Source organism: Mus caroli, unplaced genomic scaffold (assembly GCF_978045245.1).
Source record: "Mus caroli unplaced genomic scaffold, Mus_caroli_1 scaffold_4, whole genome shotgun sequence".
NCBI lineage: Eukaryota > Metazoa > Chordata > Mammalia > Rodentia > Muridae > Mus > Mus caroli.
The window spans coordinates 31,946,835-31,967,126 of record NW_028227259.1 but is presented as its reverse complement, the minus strand read 5'-3'; the positions used below and the strand labels follow the sequence as shown (position 1 = coordinate 31,967,126).

At 44.8% G+C, this 20,292-nt stretch overlaps 1 protein-coding gene across 1 annotated transcript; it reads right to left on the bottom strand.

The window, feature by feature from the left end:
• Positions 1–240: 240 nt before the first annotated feature.
• On the bottom strand, positions 241–20,005 carry Nom1 (nucleolar protein with MIF4G domain 1). Its single transcript, XM_021162767.3, has 11 exons — positions 19,057–20,005; positions 18,646–18,773; positions 16,913–17,108; positions 14,346–14,669; positions 12,842–12,952; positions 11,631–11,798; positions 11,024–11,145; positions 7,906–8,038; positions 7,334–7,465; positions 4,757–4,866; positions 241–3,443 (listed from the first exon to the last, which is right to left on the bottom strand). Exons 1-11 carry the CDS (start codon positions 19,951–19,953, stop codon positions 3,269–3,271), a joined length of 2,496 nt encoding a protein of 831 aa, XP_021018426.1. The 5' UTR covers positions 19,954–20,005; the 3' UTR covers positions 241–3,268.
• Between the last annotated feature and the right edge of the window lie 287 nt (positions 20,006–20,292).

Below are 20,292 nucleotides of genomic sequence, written 5' to 3'. Positions count from 1 at the left end.
ACTTAAACACATCTGACATTAAGTGACTACCTGAACCCAAGCCACAGTAATAAGGGATGGGAGTGGACTTGAAATATAGAGGATATGTTATGACCTTAATGATGGTGACAGTTTCATGTGAGTTGACTAAACAATTAAAGAGCACTTGCTGCTCTTTCAGAGGACCCAGGATCACAGTACTCACACAGCAGCTTACAAAACACATACAAGCAAAACACTATACACATAAATAAACCAAGCCATAGTTCCTTGACCTACATTAAGGCTGAATGGGGATCTAGGAGTACATAGTGATATCAAGTGGTGAAAAGGGTTCTGCTTCTTTCTCTTTTTCTTTCTTTTTCTCTCTCTCTCTCTCTCTTTTTTTTTCCCCAGACAGGGTTCTCTGGAACTCACTCTGTAGACCAGGCTGGCCTCGAACTCAGAAATCTACCTGCCTCTGCCTCCCAAGTGCTGGGATTTAAAGGGGTGTGCCACCACTCCCCGGCTGGTTCTGCTTCTTAATGTAGAGTAAGATTAACACGTTAGAAATAGAGAAATCTCCCCAGATATTGTCCAACCTACAGTCAACCCAGAAGGTTAACCCTCTACATGCAGCTGTCTCCTCCATTTAGACATGACCATGGCTTCTTTTTTTTTTTTTTTTTTTTTGGTTTTTTTGAGACAGGGTTTCTCTGTATAGCCCTGGCTGTCCTGGAACTCACTTTGTAGACCATGCTGTCCTCAAACTCAGAAATCTGCCTGCCTCTGCCTCCCAAGTACTAGGATTAAAGGCGTGTGCCACCACCACCTGGCGACCATGGCTTCTTGGTATCCAAGGGAAGAGTCTGGTGGTGAACCAAGCATGAACAATCTTACGCTGTCAGCAGCTTCTGGGATAGACCCAGCCAGCCTCAGTGTCAGAGGTAGTGACATACTACAGAAAATAGCTTAAAAGTTGCTTATTTTTACATAAAACTTATATCTTTATTTTACAGATGAAATTCCCTCTTTTAAAAGTGATTCTATACCTGTCTGTTGTTGTTTGAGACAAGTTCTTTAGTCCTGGTACTTGCTATGAGGTTGGCTGAGAACTGTCAATGATCTGCTTGCCTCTGTATCCAAAGCGCGGGGATTAAAGGTGTGTGCCACCACACTTTATACGTTAGTTCTTAACCTTTACTGTAAGCATCACACAGACAGACAGACAGAATTAGGGCCTGGCATGATGATATATACCTTTAATTCCATGGAGGGTGGGGTGAAGAGGTGAATCTCTGTGATCATGTATTGATCTCTAGTATAGATCTCTAATCTACAAATTGAGTCCCAGGACAGCTTGGGTTACAAGGAGATACCCTGGTGGGGAGTGGGGAAAAAAGACATTCCTGGGGCTGGAGATCTGGCCTGGTTGAGTGTGTTTGCTGTTCTCCTGAGAGGAGCTCAGATTGGTTCCCAGAACCTAAATTAGGCAGCTCACAACCACCTGAACTCCAGGTCCAGGACATCCCCCTTCTGGCCTTCAAAAGCACTTGTACCCATGTCCATATACTCAAACATAAATAAAATTTAGAAAAGGTAAGTTAAAAAAGTACTTTTCTTTTTTGTTTAAAGTTGAGTGAGCCTAGAGTTTGAACAAGTGCTCTATGGAGCTTTACTCTTAACCCCCAAATCTATATACACTGCCCACTTGGTAGGATCCAAATCACCTAGAAGGCAAACCTCTGGGGGTGGCTGTAAGAGTTTCTTGATTGGGCTGAACATGGGCTGGAGGCTTGGACTTAATGAAAAGGAGAAAGTGAACCGAGTACATATGTGTCTCTCTGCTTTCTCACTGCAGGTGCAATGTGACCAGATGCCTTGAGCTCTTGTTGCACGATACCCCACTCTGATGTACCTACATAGTATGAGCCCAGGCCACCCTTCCTTATGCTGCTCGTGTCAGGTGTTATCATAGCAACAAGAACAGCAGCAGGCACTGCTGGCTCACTTCATGGCTCGGTTCTCAGGGACCTGCATGGAGACCTCCTGACCATACACGGTCATCTCAAATACACTGCTACAGGGATATGCTGTTCAAAACTGACAGAAGGGGTGAATCTCATAGGAACAGCATCCCTTGTCTGTGCCTGCCTGCCTGAAAAGGGCACTCCACACAGGACACCGCTGGGTGTAAAAGCTCTAATTTAGGACTTTTCTACTTCTCTTTAGTTACAACTGAAGGTCAGGGTTAGTCAAGTTCACAGCATTTGAGAGAGAAAGCAAACTTTAAGGCTATAAAGAGGACTCATGGAAGCCATGCATCCAAGGCCATTCCTTCTTCAGACTGTCTGTGAGCCCATGCTATCCTTACCTAACACAATCATGTTATCTGTTCTTCTTTAAAAAAAAAAAGATTTATTTATTTATTTATTTTATGTGTTCATACACATACACTGTAGCTGTAGAGATGGTTGTGAGCCTTCATATAGTTGTTGGGAATTGAATTTAGGACCTCTGCTTGCTCTGGTTGGCCCCGCTCAATCAGGTCAACCCTGCTCACTTAGAGCTGCTCGTTCTGGCCCAAAGATTTATTTATTTATTATTATACATTAAGTACACTGTAGCTGTCTTCAGACGCACCAGAAGAGGGCGTTAGATCTCATTACCAGTGGTTGTGAGCCACCATGAGGTTGCTGGGATATGAACTCAGGACCTTTTGAAGAGCAGTCTGAGCTCTTACCAGCTGAGCCATCTTGCCAGCTCCTTATCTTTGTTCTTTTTCTCTCTTCTTCCCAAGTACTCAATACCTACCTGAAGTGAGTGGGATTGCAGACTGGGAGATATCAGAGCCTAAGCACCACACTTCTTAAGGCATTAGAACTTTTTTTTTTTTTGAGATAGGGTCACACAATTTACTCTGGCTGACCTAGAACTCACTATGTAGACCAGCCTGGCCTGGAATTCAGAGATCTGCCTGCCCCTGCCTCCCCGAGTGCTAGAATGAAAGACATGTGCCACCATGTGCCCAGCTTTTAAACTTTTAACCAACATTTTAGAAGATAAAAAAAGTCATCAATTTATGGCCCCAATCCTCTCCTCATGGCTTAATCTTCTCTCTCCCTTCCCCCTGACCTGCTATATACATACATATACATTTGAAGTACATAATACAACCCTGGTTCTAAAAATCTGAAAATATAATATTTAAACCATGACAAAACATGGCATAATTCCTCCTGTTCTTAGAGGCAGGACTGCCTTCAATTCACAAATCGCATCTCTTGGCCAAATGCTCCTTCTACTTTGGCTACATTCTCAGGATGGCTTTGCCCTGTAAAGACTTAGATGCAAGGCCTGCCTTCTCTTTCAGCAGACTGGCTTCCTCAGCACTCTGGTGAGCCTGTGTGTGCTTCAGTAAAAAGTGGCCAATGAAGAGCTTCAGGCCTTCTCGCAACATTCCCAGCTTTGGGTTGTCAGACACTCTGAAAGGAAATTGGAGACACGGGTCAGGGAGAAGCTTGTCTTTGAGATCTTTGAGAGCCCGGTGCCTCAAGAAGCAAGGCAAAAACCCACTTTTAGGCATTTGTTTTATGGATGATTGTGTAAAACCCAGGGTCTTGTATAAGACAGACAACTGTCTGCTACTGAGACTCCAAACCTGTGGCTTATTGAAGAAAATCTCTGTATTTTTAGGCAGAACCTTACTATAGTGTCTAAGCTATTCTTGAACACCTGGACTCAAAGAATCATTCTTGGCTCAGCCTCTAGAAAAGGTGTAACCACAAGAATGTCATTATACCTGGCTTCTTTTTCTAAAGGACAGGGTAACCCAGGGTGGCGCTAATTTTGTGACCCTACTGACTCAGTCTCTGAGGTGCTAGGATTACTAGCATAGGCTGCCATAACTGGTTGCATCCAGAATCCATCCATCCATCCAGAATCCACCCACCTACATATCTAGCTATCTAGCTAATTTGTGGTTCTGCTTTTTTCTGAGACAAGGTTTCTCTGCCCTGGCTGTCCTGGACTTGCTCTGTAGCCTTGGCTGGCCTCGAACTCAAGAGATTTACCTGCTTAATGCCTCCTCTGAGTGCTGAGATTAAAGGTGTGTGCTACTACCTAGCTCCTGCTTCTTTCAAAGTAGGATTCTTTGTTAAGAATTTTTGTCAGGTGTCGTGGTGCAGGTCTATAATCCTAGCAAAGGCTGGGCAGACCTGTGAGTTGAAGGCCAGCCTGGTCATACCAGCTAGGGATATATAGTGGGAGCCTTTCTCAGAAATAAAGAAACCAACAAAATAAAAATTCTTTTTTTTTTTTTTTTTTTGAAACAGGGTCTCACTGTGTTATTCTGGCCTAAAATTCACTGGGTATGCCAGACTGGCCCTGAGCTTGTAGCAATTCTCCTGCCTCAATTCCTTAAACTCTGGGATTAAAGTTGTGAACCACAATGCCCACTTTTATCTTTCTGAGGGCTAGGGATAAGACTCAGTGGTAGAAGCATATGCTGAGCTTGGGTTCAAGTCCCAGCACCTCATTAGAAGATGATGAAATGAACCCAAGGAACAGTTTAGCATATCAACTTGTCATAAGTCACTGTTTTGTGTTAGGCAAGTCTTGCATTTCTTCAATTAGTGCAAGAACATTAAACCTTAGAATTAGGACTAAAATTGTGTACTAGGCACAAGCCTGGCTTTATAAACCAGCAGCAGTGAAATGGGAGTGACCTCCATGCTGGCTCACAATGCAATCTCTCTGCCTTTTTCCTACGTTCAATCAGGGAACACTAGGCACATACCTTGAAAAGATTACAGCCAGGTCGTCGTCTTCTGTTTCCATCAACAGTGCAGTCAACACCCTCCGTAGAAAGTGAACTCTGGGTTTATCCAATTCACTGAATTCAACTACCTAAGGGTCAGGAGACAGGAAAGCATCATCCTGCTGACTCAGTACATGGTTTGCGGCCCTTCTTACTCTCTACAACTCTGGCTGTCGGGAACCAACTGCTGGCCATGACACAGAGTACTTACTGCTGGCTGGCAAGGTGGGCTGGGTCCTAGGCTGTGAGCTCAATGCAGTGGGGATCATAGCTATAGGGTATAGACACTCCAAACCCAGGGTTGGAGTCCTCTGTCCTCTGAAGTAGTTACTCTTTAGTTACAACTCCACATAGAAAATTAGGTTAACACACACATACATATATATGTGTTTCTTAGAAAAGCATCAAAAACTGAGCAAAGCATCTCATTTTTAGCAGTATGATAAACATATTACACATAGACAACCACAAACACCAACATGGAGAAAACACAAACTCAAGTTAAATTTGAAGGGAGCTTCACAGTATGCTTTCCTTAACATGCTGGGCTTTCCCTCCTCCAACACATCCCATCACAAAGGATGTTTGTCTTGTGTCTGTCCTTCATGCTAGCTTAAGCGGCATGGTCATTCTTCTTTCTCTTCTCCAGCTACAGCTTGCCTGTAGTCTTTTTCCCTTTTAAACTGCTAATACACTGACCTTCATCTTATTTGGAAAAAAAAAAAAAAAAGAAAAAGAAAGAAAGAAAAGCTACAAGAAGACAGAGTATGGTGACAAGGTTCTACCCAGAGAGGCTTGAGCAATGCTCACATATGTTTACCTTGTAGATACAGGAATAGGAAAAAGCCTTTGAACAAAGATAAATACTATATTAAAGAGTAGCTTTCCTGAGAAGAGCTGAGGGTTTCAAACAAGAGCCCAAGAACAAGGTCAGGGATGTGCTTGGTGATGGCTACTCCTAGCTGTCAACTTGACTACATCTGGAATTAACTAAAATTCCAAAATGAAGGGCTCACCTGTGAGGGATTTTTTTGCTTAATTTGAAGTAGGAAGATCCACTTCTAATTAGAATCATACTTCACCTTTTGTTTGAAGCCTATGTAAGGACAAGAGAGGAGGGATCTTTTGTTTTTTGCCTTCTCGCCCTGTCCTGCTAGCAAGTCCAATCCTTCACTGGCATTAGAGACTACTTCTTCAGGATTTCAGTGTATACTGAAGACCAGCTGCGACATTAGCCTTGTGGACTTTTTGTCCACAGATAGCCACTGTTGGGTTAGCTGGACTGCAGCCTGTAAGTCATTCTAATAAACCCCTTCCTATGTATCGATTCATTCTGTAAGTCTGTTACTCTGGAGAACCCTAGTACAAGCCTGTTAGGGCTCCCGCCTAATTCTCATGGTCACCAAGAAATTGTGAGCAGAAATGCGGATGAAAGGCAGGAGGCAAATGCCTAGGATGCTGCCTTACAGACTAGCAATGCTACAGAAAGACACGGAACTTAGTTAGCATCTTGACTTATGTGTACTGTTCATCTCCTTTAGTCTTGTCAAAAGGTCAGGAATCCCCACCTCCTGTGCTTCTCTGTCTTCTGTACTGGTGTCTCAAGGCTTTGAAGGCCCCAAGTGCAGGGGTGGTGAACTACAGCCTCATGGTATTTTGCAGTGAAGGTCCACAATTGCATCTTTATGAGGAAAGTCTGTCCTGTCTAGTTTTATGTCAATTTCACATAAGCTAGAATCATCTGAGAGGAGGGAAGCTCAATTGAGAAATGTCTCTATAAGATGGACTGTAGTGCCTATCTCAAGAAAAGGAGGGAGAAAAGGATGGGCCGTAGTGACTGATGTAGAAAGGGCTCAGACCATTGTAGGTGAGGCCATCTTAGGCTGGTTGTCCTGGGTTCTATAAAAAAGCAGGCTGAGCGGAGTACCTCCAGGGCTTCTGCATCATGTCCTGACTCCAAGTTCCTGACCTGACTTCCCTTGGTGATGGACTGTTACCTGGAAGTATAAGTGAAATGAACCCCTTTCTCCTCAAGTTGCTTTTAGTCGTTTTGTTTTACCCCTGCAATAGTAACCCTGAAAACAAAGTTCTACTTCACTCTTTGCTCCCAGATGAGCTAGCCGTGAAAAGCACATGCAAGCCTATACATAAACACACACAAACACACACACTGAATTAATGTAAAGCAGAACAAACCAAACAAAAACCAACCAAACCTATAATTGGACATTAATTCTCTAAGTAAATTTATAGAATGTGTTGACTGGGTATTTTCTATGATGGCTATTGTAATTAAAACCTTTCATAGCTGGTGTATGTGTACTGACCTTTAATCTCAGCACTTGGGAAGCAGAAGCAGGCAGATCTCTGAGTTCAAAGCCAGCCTGGTCTACAGAGAGAGTTCCAGGACAGCCAAGACTAATAGAGAAACCCTGTCGCTTTCTTCCTTGCCAACCCTCAAATTTCAGAATTTCAGAAAATGCATCTTAAAATATACCAAATAAAATAATTTATACTACCTTAGATGCTTATACTAATTTCTTGCATTATACAAACCTTTAGAACAGAAAGTGGAAGTGATTTTGTCCTCAACAAGTGTGCCAGCAGATGAACCAGATTTGAGAACTTAGTGCCTGGCAAATTTTCTAAGTCCCGAAATTTGTCCCATATGCTGAACTGGAAAGTCATCTGGTTAACAGTAAAAAAGAAAAACGTTAAAATGCAACAACATTGGAACAACTTACCGGAAATGTACACTAAAGGTACTCTATTCCTTAGTCACTTGTTGTCAATAACCCACTGCCTGGGAATAGGAACAACTTCACTGCCTCTTCCTGACACCATCATAGAAGTCAATTTTGAAGTTTTGTCCTACACTTCAACACACAGCTTTGAAGAAAGGTTGTTAGTGCCTTAAAACACTACAGAGGCATCCAGCCAGAAGAGCACAATCATTCCAGCTGTGACAGACCAGCTGCCTTGGGCTAGATCCTTGTTACCTTGCCCCACTGTTCTATCTTCTCTCCAATGCAGGTAGGTCTGGCTGCTAGCATGGACATGACACATGATAGGGACACAGAACTCCTGGTAATGAGCCAGACAGATGTACTGGTGGTCTTATAAGTTACCTGGAATCTCCTTTCATAGTCACAGAATTTGCTGGCCAGGAAAGCATAGAAAGGGTTGTAGGTTTTCTCTTGCAGACAGCAATCCATGAGGATATGAACTATCTCTCTCTCCTGCTGGTCCTTCAGTCCAAGCCTATAGACAAACAGCCAACTAAGAATAGATTCTTTCAATTTTTCTTTAATGTTTTATTGATTCTTTGTGAATTTCATGTCATGTACCCCAATCCCATTCATTTCCTCATTCCTTTGTACCTGTCCATGCAATCACCCCTCCAAAAGAAAAGAAGGTAGAATTAAAATAAATTATCTTGTGGTGAGGGCTGCAGTGTGAGGGCTGCAGTGTGTCATGGTCTGTCACACACTATATAATTTTTTGTCCAAACATCTTTACTTACAAATATTCATTGCAATGTGCCACTGGTCTGGTTTGAGGCCCCTGGCTTCTGCTATATTATCTGGATCCTCATGGGGAGTCCTCTTAATCTGTTGTTGCCCTGTGTCATGGAGATCCTGCAGCTTTGGATCTGTAGGACTGGGCCCTTCATGTGCTCCAGCAGTTCATAGATGGGGTAGATGGTGGGTGGGTGGGGCAACTCAAAGCCCTGGATCTGGGCCCAGGAGGTGGCTGAGTTGGTCAGCCCACCAGCTCTCCTACGCCCAATACCACCAGGGCAAGCTTTTCAGCATTGCTCTGACTGGCTCACCCAATGAACCAGCTGGCAAGGGCGGGGTCCTGTTCTTATGTTCTTGGGGCTGGCTCACATGTGTCTTAGTCACTAGGATCAGCTCTACTGTGCTGCCCAGGTGAGGTACAGGGTCTACTCTTCAGGGTGTTGAGGCCCATAAGAGGCAGGGCCAGCTCTCCTGCCTGGTGCAGATGGTGAGGGGTGGGTGGTGGGGCCTGCTTTCAATTTTTATGGCAAAATCAGATACTCCCTATCTGAGGAATCCAGTAGCATATGAGTGTTCAAGATGATAGTGGCAGCCACATACTGGGCCACAGTCCGGTTTTGTTCCTAGCTTCTTTGGGCCTCAGTTTTTTTGTTTTTTTTTTTTGTTTTTTTTTTTTAATAACATGGCCTAATGTGTAAGGCACAACACAACTCCCAAGTTACAAAGCTGAGGACTGGTTTATATTGTTATGCAGCTGTGGAGCTCAAGAGCAGCTTGAGCTGTATAGGGAGATCTGTCTCAAACCCCCCAAATACCCCTTCTCCGGGTAAAACTCAAAGCAATATCCATCCTCATCCTGTTCTTTGTACAGTCCTGTGAGTGTGGACAATCCCACAGTGTCTGGTAGCAACCACCACAGTGGGAACACAGGAAGTTCACAGCCACTAAACCTAAACCTCCTTCCTTTTTTTTTTTGTAGGCACTTTTCTTGAAACAGAGGCTACCAAGGATGTATTGATATATTTCTGAGCCTCTAGGTCTGTTATATAAACATGCCAACAGTCATGAAGTCAAGACTGACTCCTTGTCCCGGGCAGAGAATCCTTTAGAACCACCTGTGCTGATGTTAGCCTTGGTGCTCAAACTTCTGTGGAGTGACTGACAAGTACCCCAGGCACCGAGAGGACCCTTAGCTGGTGTCTACTCAACAGTGGAGTGACTGACAAGTACCCCAGGCACCGAGAGGACCCTTAGCTGGTGTCTACTCAACAGTGGAGTGACTGACAAGTATCCCAGGCACCGAGAGGACCCTTAGCTGGTGTCTACTCAACAGTGGAGTGACTGACAAGTATCCCAGGCACCGAGAGGACCCTTAGCTAGTGTCTACTCAACAGTGGAGTGAGGTTTTGGCAATTTAAAGCTACTGATTTGTCTTTCTTCCTCTTGTGTCAGCAGGAGGGAGGCATATTAAGAGTAGAACTAACTACCCTGTGCATGCCACACAGCCCTGTACATGCTAGGCAAACCTTCTGCCACTGAGCCATGTCCCTAACCCCAACTGACTGCACGCTGGGTTCAATGGCTGGAGACAAAGGCTCTAGACTCAGGAGAAAACAGCAACTCTGCTGCCACATTACCCCCACAACCTCCTTAGACAGCAAACAAGCCCAACAGAAGCAGCATGCTGCTCAAGGTGTATGTGGGCTATCCAAACAACCAGTTTCACTTCAGCTCAATCAATCCATGGAGTTAAATATCCACAAGAACAGACAGTGATTAAATAAAACAAGACAAAACTGCAATGCTGAAGTGCTGGACTCCAGGGCCTCACACTACTGAGTTATAGTCCCAGCATGGCTAATGATTTTCATGAATAGAAGTTGGGTGGGCAGGGAGCCGCTGCTAAGTCTGGTATGCCTTTTCTTTTGTAGCCTAGCTGGCCTGGAAGCATGATTCTCCAGCCTTTCAAGTGCTAGGGTAACAAGTTGCACTACCATGCCAGCACTGACTAGAAGACTTGGTGTTACCTACATTCAGCAATACAGTAAGGTTTCAAAAACAGAAGCAAGCCTGAGGTTTTCATATCAACAAAGCCAAGTTCAGAAACCTAATCATCAAACTTGCAGTTATTTCTAAGTTTGAACCAGATAAAGAAAGGGGTTAATAGTCAATAGTTTTAGAAATACTTTGTAAGCCGGGCATGGTGGCGCATGCCTTTAATCTCAGCACTCAGGAGGCAGAAGCAGGTGGATTTCTGAGTTCAAGGCCAGCCTGGTCTACAAAGTGAGTTCCAGGACAGCCAGGGCTACACAGAGAAATCCTGTTGCAAAAAAAAACTCCTAAAATCCACCCCCCCCCCATAAAAAGAAATACTTTGTAAAATTTATAACTAATTATAGAAAATATATTGTAAGTTTTATATCAAGAGTCTGAAAGACAGAGATAACAATTCTCAAAAAACAACAGCCCTAACAGAGTAATCTGGTAGCTGGTTAGCTAATACTGCCAGTCAAACTCTCAAATCTTGGCACTACACAGCACCATTTACCAAGGACATACAAGCAGGCTCAATGTGTTATGAGGGTCACGTGGAACCTGAAGCTCAGGTAACAGGGCAGTAGCAGGGAAGACTCAGTTGTTCAAATTATCCAAAGTTAAAACACAGATCAACTTATTTCTGTCACATCTATTAAATAAAAATCAAAATGTTTCCACCAATGCTTACTTCAGCAGCTTTTCAAAGGCATCCAAGAAGTCCTCACTTGTCATTAAAGTGCAGAATATGATCCTCCTGACATCAGTGTTCATTCTCTGCTTCCTCGCAAGCTCCAGCATCTTAGAGCTAACCTGAAAAGAGAAAGATCAGTGCCCAGACTGTTCCATTATCCCAATGAAAGCAGTCTCCTCAGAGAAGGGACACTGTTCTAGAATGTGTCTAAACTTGAATTTCTGAAGAGTAACATTCACTATTGAAGAAGTGACTGTAAACTGTGTGTACATGTATGCATGTAAATACCAAGTCTGTACTCTTGGGTAAATCTGCAAAAGGAGAAAAGCTCAGTGGGAGCCTTCTAAGGAGGAGGATCAGATCTGTGCATCAGATGAAGACCAAGTTCAGATACAAGCTGCTGCCCAGAGTCTGGGAGCCACAACTACCGAGTGAGACGAGGGTTCCCGGGCAGGGAAGATAAGGACACTGGAGTTACAATTTGAATCCACAGTAGGAACTAGAACCTATACTTCCTGGGAACAGCATATTGCTGAGTTCCAACAACAGCTCCTATCATCCTACCAGGGTGCCCATAGCCAGGCAGCCAACACAGACTTCATACCATGCCTGCAAGTGGCTTCTGAAGTTGTATGTGATGACTGTTGTCAATCATTGGGGTCCCACTCCATGCAGACCCCACAATCCACCAGCGACCAGTCTGCTCTGCATTCAAGATGCCATCCCAGGAGATGCGAAGCCGAGTCTCAGAACCTGAGCCAGCATTTCGAACCTGATTAAAAGAAAAGGCTTCATGAAGTGTTTCAGCTGATTCACACCTGCACTTCTGTCGTGGATTTGTTTGACAATGGCAGTTTTGGTGTACGACTATGGCAATGAATCACCCACAACTGATTGAAAAAATGCTAGAAAGAGCCACCACCTCTCAGTGTCCTATGTGTGAAGTCTGTGGGTCCACAATTCAAATGTGTGTGACCTGGGATTTGCACCAATGATGCTTCTGTGACTAAAGACTCAGAATGACTCTCTTGTGCTGTCAGGACTACAGGCTTAACATCGGAGGAAAGCTTCCTCGTTCCAGATGGGGTCTGGCCTTCTGAGTACGAACAGAGGAAGCCATCATACAGTCTAAACTTAGCACCTCAGAAGATTCAAAGTTGAGTACTCAATGAATTTGATGGAATCATCACTACTGATATGTCCCCTCTTCCCATCTCTGTCCCTCCTCCTCTTCTTCTTCCTCCCTCTTCCTCTTCTTCTTCCTCCTCCTCCTTCTCTATGTAGCCTTGACTGTCCTGGAACTCAACTCTGTAGACCAGGCTGGCCTCAAACCCACCTTGCTTCTGCCTCCAGAGGGCTGGGCTTAAAAGGTATATGCCATTCGTATGTAGCAGATGTGCAGCTTGGTCTTCATGTAGGGTCCCCAATAACTGGAGCAGGGGCTGTCCCTGAATCTGCTGACTACCTGTGGATCCTGTTCCCCTGAGACACCTTGTGTGGCCTCAGTGGAGAGGATACGCTTAGTCCTACAGTGACTTGACGTGTTAGGGTGGGGTGATCTCAGGGAGGCCTAATTCTCAGAGGAAAGGGGGATGAGGGGATAGGGGAGGAGCTGTGTGAGGGGAAACCAGGGGGAAGAAGGGGCTAAAATTGGAATGTAAAGTGATAAATGATAAAAAAAAAAGGTATACGCCATTACGACCTGGACAGATTTACAGTTTCAAACACTTGTGCTGAACCTAGCCTGAACCATTGTCATGATGGCGCCATAATGGCATGGAGGTTCAGGACAAACCAGAATAGGGTGTCACTCACCAGAGCTCTTTGTAACTTCTTTAGTTTTTCCACAGGCTCAGGATTATAGCCAGGGATTTTACGCAGGTCATTGTTCTTCAGAGCCAGCATTGTTTCCAACATAAACCGTACCTTAAGGGTAAAGAAATCCACCGATACTTATCACTGACAGTCAGTGATGACTGAGCTTGGTAAGAAATACATCACAGCTACGCAGATAGGCAACACTGATGAGAACACTGACAGCTGGAGGCAGTCTGTGTTACCTTCAACACTGCTTTCAGGGATACAGTTTTTAAAACAGTAGAGTCTCAAACCTTAGCACTATCCACGGGCCTTCCCTCCTCCACTCCCACAAGCCCAGCCCTGGTATGAGGGTGACCCAGTATCCTTCATGACAAACCCTCCTTCAAGACTTAATCTAGATGCCAACTTTACTATTCAGAAGCAGGGTCGGGCTGGTGAGATGGCTCAGTGGGTAAGAGCACCCGACTGCTCTTCCGAAGGTCCAGAGTTCAAATCCCAGCAACCACATGGTGGCTCACAACCATCCGTAACGAGATCTGACTCCCTCTTCTGGAGTGTCTGAAGACAGCTACAGTGTACTTACATATAAATAAATAAATCTTTAAAAAAAAAAAAAAAAGAAGCAGGGTCATCTTCCCTTCCAGTCTTACCTTTCCCAAACTCCCATCACATGAAAGTTACTTCTGACTTCTAAGGCTACATCCACTGCCACCACACTCATACATGCTACTTTTGTTTCAAGATTCCTGAAGCCTTTCTCTGCTCAGGCCACCTCCCATCATTCTACACTGGGGTCAAAGTGGCCAGCAAAGTACAGGATCTGCCAATCAACTATCTATGCAGATCTTCCTCTATCCAAAAAAAACAAAAAAAAAAAAACAACAAAAAAAAAACCTGGCTCCCTGGGCCCATGTGTGGCTTTGGTCCTATCTTCTCTCTGCCAAAGGCCCCAGGCTCCCTCACTGGTGCTCTTCAATAGGTCACTTTCTCCTTTTTTTTTTGAGGGCCTCTCAGGTGCCATTCTAACCCCTCACATGAGACAGGACCTATTTTACAGGAGGGAAACTGGCTGGTAAGACCCAAGTCTCTGCTGCTCAGAAGCAGTGCCACACATCCAACCCAGGCTGACACCCAAGCCTCTTGGGAAACAACTTCTGAGAGGACAAACATTGTAATCATAAAATATGCATGAGTTCTTAATGAAGAAACAAGGTTCAAGCAGCATATGGTGGTACACACATGTAAGCCCAGCACTCAGAAGAGGATCATGAGTTTGAGGCTAGCCTGGGCTAGAGACTCCATCTCAAAAATTCAAGGAAACAACACCCCCTCCCCCAACCAAAGTCAGTTTGCAGACTAAGGGCAAAGCCACAGTAGCAGATGAGGCAGAAGAAAACAGAGAACATTAGGGCACAAACACTAGTGTTCAGCCAGACACTCATTTACATTCTGCCATCTGTGCTTCATGGATACTCAGCAGGTCAAGCAACACTCCTACCCTGTTCTGGTCCTGAAACTTGTTGCCTGCACCACTGGCCTGGGCCTGGGCTTCTGTGATCAGTTCCTTAAGTGACAAGGCGTCATCTTTTCTCAATGCAAAGCCCACATTTTTCAGCATCAACAGGATCAGCTCAATGTCTTTTTCCGTAAAAGTTCCAACAAGCTTCTTTAAAATGTCAAAGATGAGGATAGACTGTACCACGTGGAAGTTGTACAAATGGGCAATCATGGTAAAGAGGTTGTCCAGTTCTTTCCCCTCACCTCCATCTCTATAGATATCATCAAACTTCTTTACCACAGCTTCAAGGAAGCAAGCACCAACCTGAAGGAGATGGAACAAACATCATGTCACTCTGGGACCCTGCCTTAAAAACTGCAACATGAATACAGGTGGGGAAAAATCTCTGACGGGGGTGCTGGTCACTAACAATGCAGGCCTCACATATAGATGAGAAAGAAGATTCTAGATAACAAGCAGTACTGAGTGCTTGATTCAGCAGACAAATCTTTTCTGTAAGGATATTTTCATTTCTTTAGAATTAACAACAAAGTGGTTTTTAGCCAGTCCTTACTGTGACTCCCTGGAAAAATTTCTTTAAAAAATGTGCTAGTGAGATAGCTTGGCATAGAGGAGCTTGCTTCCAACCTGACAACTTGAGTTTGATGTCAGAATCCATGTGAAGATGATAACCAGGCAACAGCACCAGGCCAAGAACTAGCAGAGGCCTGGTGAAGTTGGACAAGGCCACTATGGCAGTCCTCTTGCTGTTTTGGAACATTCATTTATAACTCCTACGTGTGTTTTGGGGAAGCAGGAGGCCAAGGCTTGACTCTGTAGTGGTTCTGAACAAAAGCAGTGAATTCTGAAAGCAGAAATTGTAGTGACTGACCCTCCTGCTGGTAGCATTATCTCGTGACTATTTCCTTTTGCAGGACATCTAGCTGGGAGATGAGTGAGGCAACTGTGATAGATGGGGGAAGAAAGGGCTGTTCACATAATGATCTGGGACAGACTGGCAGGGAACTATCAATGGGTATGATCCCCAGCATTTGGTCTGGGACTCTAGGAACTAGACAAGGGTAAGGTGTTGGCAGCTGTTCAAAACCTGGTTTAGTGTCAGTAGATACTAGATACTAGAGTTACTGTAAAATTCAGATTAGGTTGACACATAGACAAAGGAGGGATGATGAGATCCAGTCAGCTCAAAGTATAATGGGCAAGTCCACACAGGATTGTTAAGACTGTAAAACAATGAAGCTAAAGAATCAAGAAAGGGGGCTGGTGAGATGGCTCAGTGGGTAAGAGCACGGACTGCTCTTCCGAAGGTCCGGAGTTCAAATCCCAGCAACCACATGGTGGCTCACAACCATCCGTAATGAGATCTAACTCCCTCTTCTGCAGTGTCTGAAGACAGCTACAGTGTACTTACATATAAATAAATCTTTAAAAAAAAAAAAAAGAATCAAGAAAGACACAGCAGACTGGCAATGGCAATACTGATTTCTGAAAGCTAAAACTAAAGACTGAGGCTTGATTCCTAGTTCAGGTTTTCTCCTTTTAGAAAAACCTAAGAATGCCCTCACAAAGCAGTACATCATCTTATGCTCATGTACAGTGTTAACAAAGACAGGATTCTTCAGAGAGCAAGAAACACTTAGACACTAATTCAGGTTATGTTTTCAGCACACAAATAGGTCCAATTATGTAACAGGTCAAAATTTAAATTCTATTATCTCTTTAAAATTAAACACATTAATATAATTTAGAAATATGAACAAATATCATGTTGTTAGTACTGATTCTATGTGACTTTCAGCACAAATCTGCAAAGGCCTGAATGTTAAGTTCTTGAGGGGAGACACACAGTAGCTGAGAATACCTTTAACATTTCTTTTTCCTTCCTTAAGTTCTTGGGAGTTTTTTCTCAGCACAGTTTAATGGAAACTAGCATCCTGAAAGCATAGCATATCTGGCACAAGCTTTAGTGAATGCCATTAGCTAAAGTACTATAATGACTTCCCCTTGAACAAGTCATCTCATTGTTCTTCATGCTATTAGCAAAGGTTTAAATGGGAAGCAGGACCAATAATTTCAGGTTTTCAAATCAAGTAAATTCCTGATGTGCTGTGGTGGTTACATCTGACTTTTAAAATAATTCACTGAAATGCTGTTTGCACTAAAATCACTTTGATTAAGTCTGCTGAACTGTCCCAGTGTGGTATAGGATGGGGGAAGCACCATAGCAGCCACAGAACAGTGTCAATTACTGTGATTATGGGGCACAAGGAAAGCTGTCCAGGGCATCCATTATGCTTTGTAATGGCAAGAAAATGGACTCAGACATTCACATGTAAAAATAAGTATAGCCCTTGGTGGAGAGATGATCATAGAAGCACAATTCCTATGGTAGCCAGGGTAGTCTTGCACAGCAGGGCTTTTGAGGTAGTTGGGCCACTGTCCTCTGTCCTTAGCTTCTCAAGTCTTTTACTTCTCACTCACTGACTCCAGACTGGACTATTATTCCAGATGACATAGTCAGGATATGGAGAAAGGTGTAGTTGTACCTCTATTCCGACCGTGTGGTGGAGGATGCTGACTAAGAAGACATGCTCCATCATCAGTCTGCTGGGCATGGCTGAGGCGGTGACACAGGCATCCATGAGGGCAGTGGTCAGGGTATCGTTCATGTCCTTCCTGCTGTGGGTCATGTACAGCTCCTCTAGCTGCCCACTTATAGAAGCCATGTTTGGCTCACTCAACCTGCAGTGGAATGTGAGCAAAGTGTTACCAATGCATATACTATTTTATGTGTATTTCTGAACCAGAAACCACTCTGAAACCTGGTGCAGACTCAGATCACACTCTAAATCTTGAAATAATGTCAGTTATCTTTTATACAATTGAAAATATGATTTTAGCAGAGCACAGCCACTAAAGCATATCCTGGGATCCTCCCTTAGTCTGTACATATGCCCACAGGTAGTCTGATCTGACATCCCCTAGAGTCAGTAATCACTTCTAGGTGGTAAGTTAAGAAAAAACCCATGAACTTGTTTCATTTCTTAGATGACACAAACACATTCAGTTTCTAAATTCATTGTGTACCAGTGCTTAAACCTGAACCTGCTGTCAAAACAACAGGTAATGGTAAAGTTACAGGATATTATGGGCTTTAATGAAAAAGAAATAAAAAGCACACAGGAGAGAAAAGGAGATGTGACGAACAGCCATGCATCTTTTTTTTTTTTTTTTCTTTTGGTTTTTCGAGACAGGGTTTCTCTGTGTAGCCCTGGCTGTTCTGGAACTCACTTTGTAGACCAGGCTGGCCTCGAACTCAGAAATCTGCCTGCCTCTGCCTCCCGAGTACTGGGATCAAAGGCGTGCGCCACCACACCCGGTTGATGCATCTTGATATCAGTAGCAGTCACCTAAATCTTCAAACAACGAAACTGCACAGAATCCGTCTCAATCTCTCTCTTCCTTCTGAGTCCTGGGATTACAGGCACTTACCACCACCTCTAGTTTATGTGGTCTGGCAAGCAAGGGAGGGCTTCAGGCTTTGTTCATGTTAGATGAATACTCTACCAACTTTGCCACACCACTAGCTGTCTCTGTTTTTAACTGTAATCTAGCCTGGAAGTGATTCCTCTAAGGACCTCCCTACTCTGTCTTTGTAATTCCCAGTGATCTACAATAACAAGTTAAGCCACAAAAGAACAATACATATTTAAAATGTGACAAAATTGGGTTAGGTGCTAGAGGCCAGGACAGTGGTCATCTTTGGGGCTTGGAAGAGGCCCTGAATGAGGCTGAGTGAGGGACACAAAACAAGTGGAGAAGGTTTTAGACAAGTGATTCCAATTTATTTGTTAGGATTAGAGAGCCAACAAGGAAAGGTAAGTGACAAATTCCCACCCATGTGGCTTCCAATGAACCTTCTGATGCTTTATCCTTAAAATGGACAATTAAAAACAGATGGTGCCTCAAGGGCTGAAGACCCTGCTTACCACTAGATGAGTTCACTTCTGCAGGCTAGACCTGCAGACTTCAGCCAGGCCGCTCCTAGGACAGAGTCATGTCCTGTTTCTTTCTGCCTCTCAGAATGACCCTATGGGTTGTTTTCAAACACGGAAAGGGCAATATCAAACAGTTGAGCATCCTACCTGTTCAAATTTAAGTCCCGTTATGTCAACCAAGAACAAGGATCCAGAACACTGTATAATCCTGGCCTCCATCATTTGCTTTTCAGATAGTTTCTACAATTAAGTGATAGTGTGTCATATTTCTGTAAGGTTACCTGTTAATTAGGCCTTTAACATGTTTCTTGAGCCTGTCTAGCTCTTCTTTCTTGTGGACATCTATTACTTCCTCGTTCCTCAGCCGAGGAGGGATGTACTTTTCACCACTTTCAACAGACTGACTCTCCTTGAAAACAGGAATAAAATTGTAAACAAAAATGTACAGTGGAAATTCCAGTATCTTTTGTTGTTGTTGTTACTTACTCCAAACACTAACCCCATGAGAACCTGGAGCAGGGTACTGCTATTTAATGAAGTGAAGCTCTATGATTGCCTAGAATGGCCTGGGTCAGCCTGTCCCTCAGCAGGCTATGGCTGCTACTGTGTTAGTGCAAATACTGTTCTGTACTCTGCCCCTCACTCCGTTTGGAATGACAGCCCAGAGGGCCTACAGGTTGTTCGTGACATACCTGCTGTTCTATATCATCTTCCGAAGAACTTCTGCTCTTTTCTACAACTTCAGCAAAACGCACTTTCTTATTCCCTTTATTTCCCCGCGTCCCACTTTCTGCTTCTCCTTTCCTTTTCGAGTTTACATCTTCCTGATCCTCCTGCAGCACTTGCCAGTCTGGGTCCTCCTCACTTTCGTTAGAACTGCTCTCGAGGTCACTCTCCAAGACTGTTTGTCTAGTCTCCACCTTTTCTTCCTCCTCCTCCTCGCTGCTTTCGTACAGGCCACCGCTTCTCCCACATTCCAGGGCCCCCAGGATGTAGTCCAGACCGTCGCGCGCGAAGCTGAGCGGCACGGAGCTCCCATCGCCCTTCTTCTTACGCTTGTGGAGGCCGAGGCACCGTTCCAGCTTTCGGATCTCTCGGTCCTCCTCCTCGTTGGCCGCTAGAAGCGCCCGCTTCCGGGCAGTGGCGGTGGCGGGACCAGGCTTTCCAGGAGCACCTTTAGCCTTGGCCTTCGGCTGGGCCGCCGAGGCCTTGGTGTTAGTGGAGGGGGCACTGGCCTTGGCAGGGGTTGCTGTGGCCTTGGCGGGCGTCGGTCTCACCTCAGGGGGTGGTCGTCGAGTCTCCGGGCCATCGTTAAGGCCGACATTCCCGCCTTGGTCCCCTGACCCGGAGCCTACTGTCCTCTGCAGGCGCCGCGCTTTCCTCAGGTGTCGCTTCTCCTTACGAAGCTCCTTGCGGCTCTTTCGGCCGCCCGGCCGGGAGCGCGCCCCAGCGCTGCGGCTCTCGCAGGCATCGCTCTCGGAGGTAGTCCGCACGAAGTCTTCCACGGCCAGCCGCAGCCGTTTCAGGGGTCCCTCCCTGCCGCCCAGACCGCGACGGACGCCGCTACGCTTCAAGAGAGCACGCGCCATTGCTCTACACTACAACTCACAGGTCCCATGCCTACAGACGCCGCTAACTTCCGGGACATTCCGCGGCATCACTTCCGGAAGGGGCGGGACTTCCGGAAGCGCGCTTCAATGGACTAAAAGTTAAGGACCGTGGGAGGTTTCCTCCGCTGGTAGGCGGGTACTAGGTCACAGACACTAATAGAGCCCTTTAAAATCTGAAGCTCTTGTACTTTGTTTTGGGACGCCCTGAAAAAACCACCCTAGGTATGGCTGTAGCATAAATTTTTACACATCCTTGCATTTTCTTGCATGCGTGTGTACCCATGAGAAGGCAGTCAATTCTGTTTCTCTCTGTGTGTG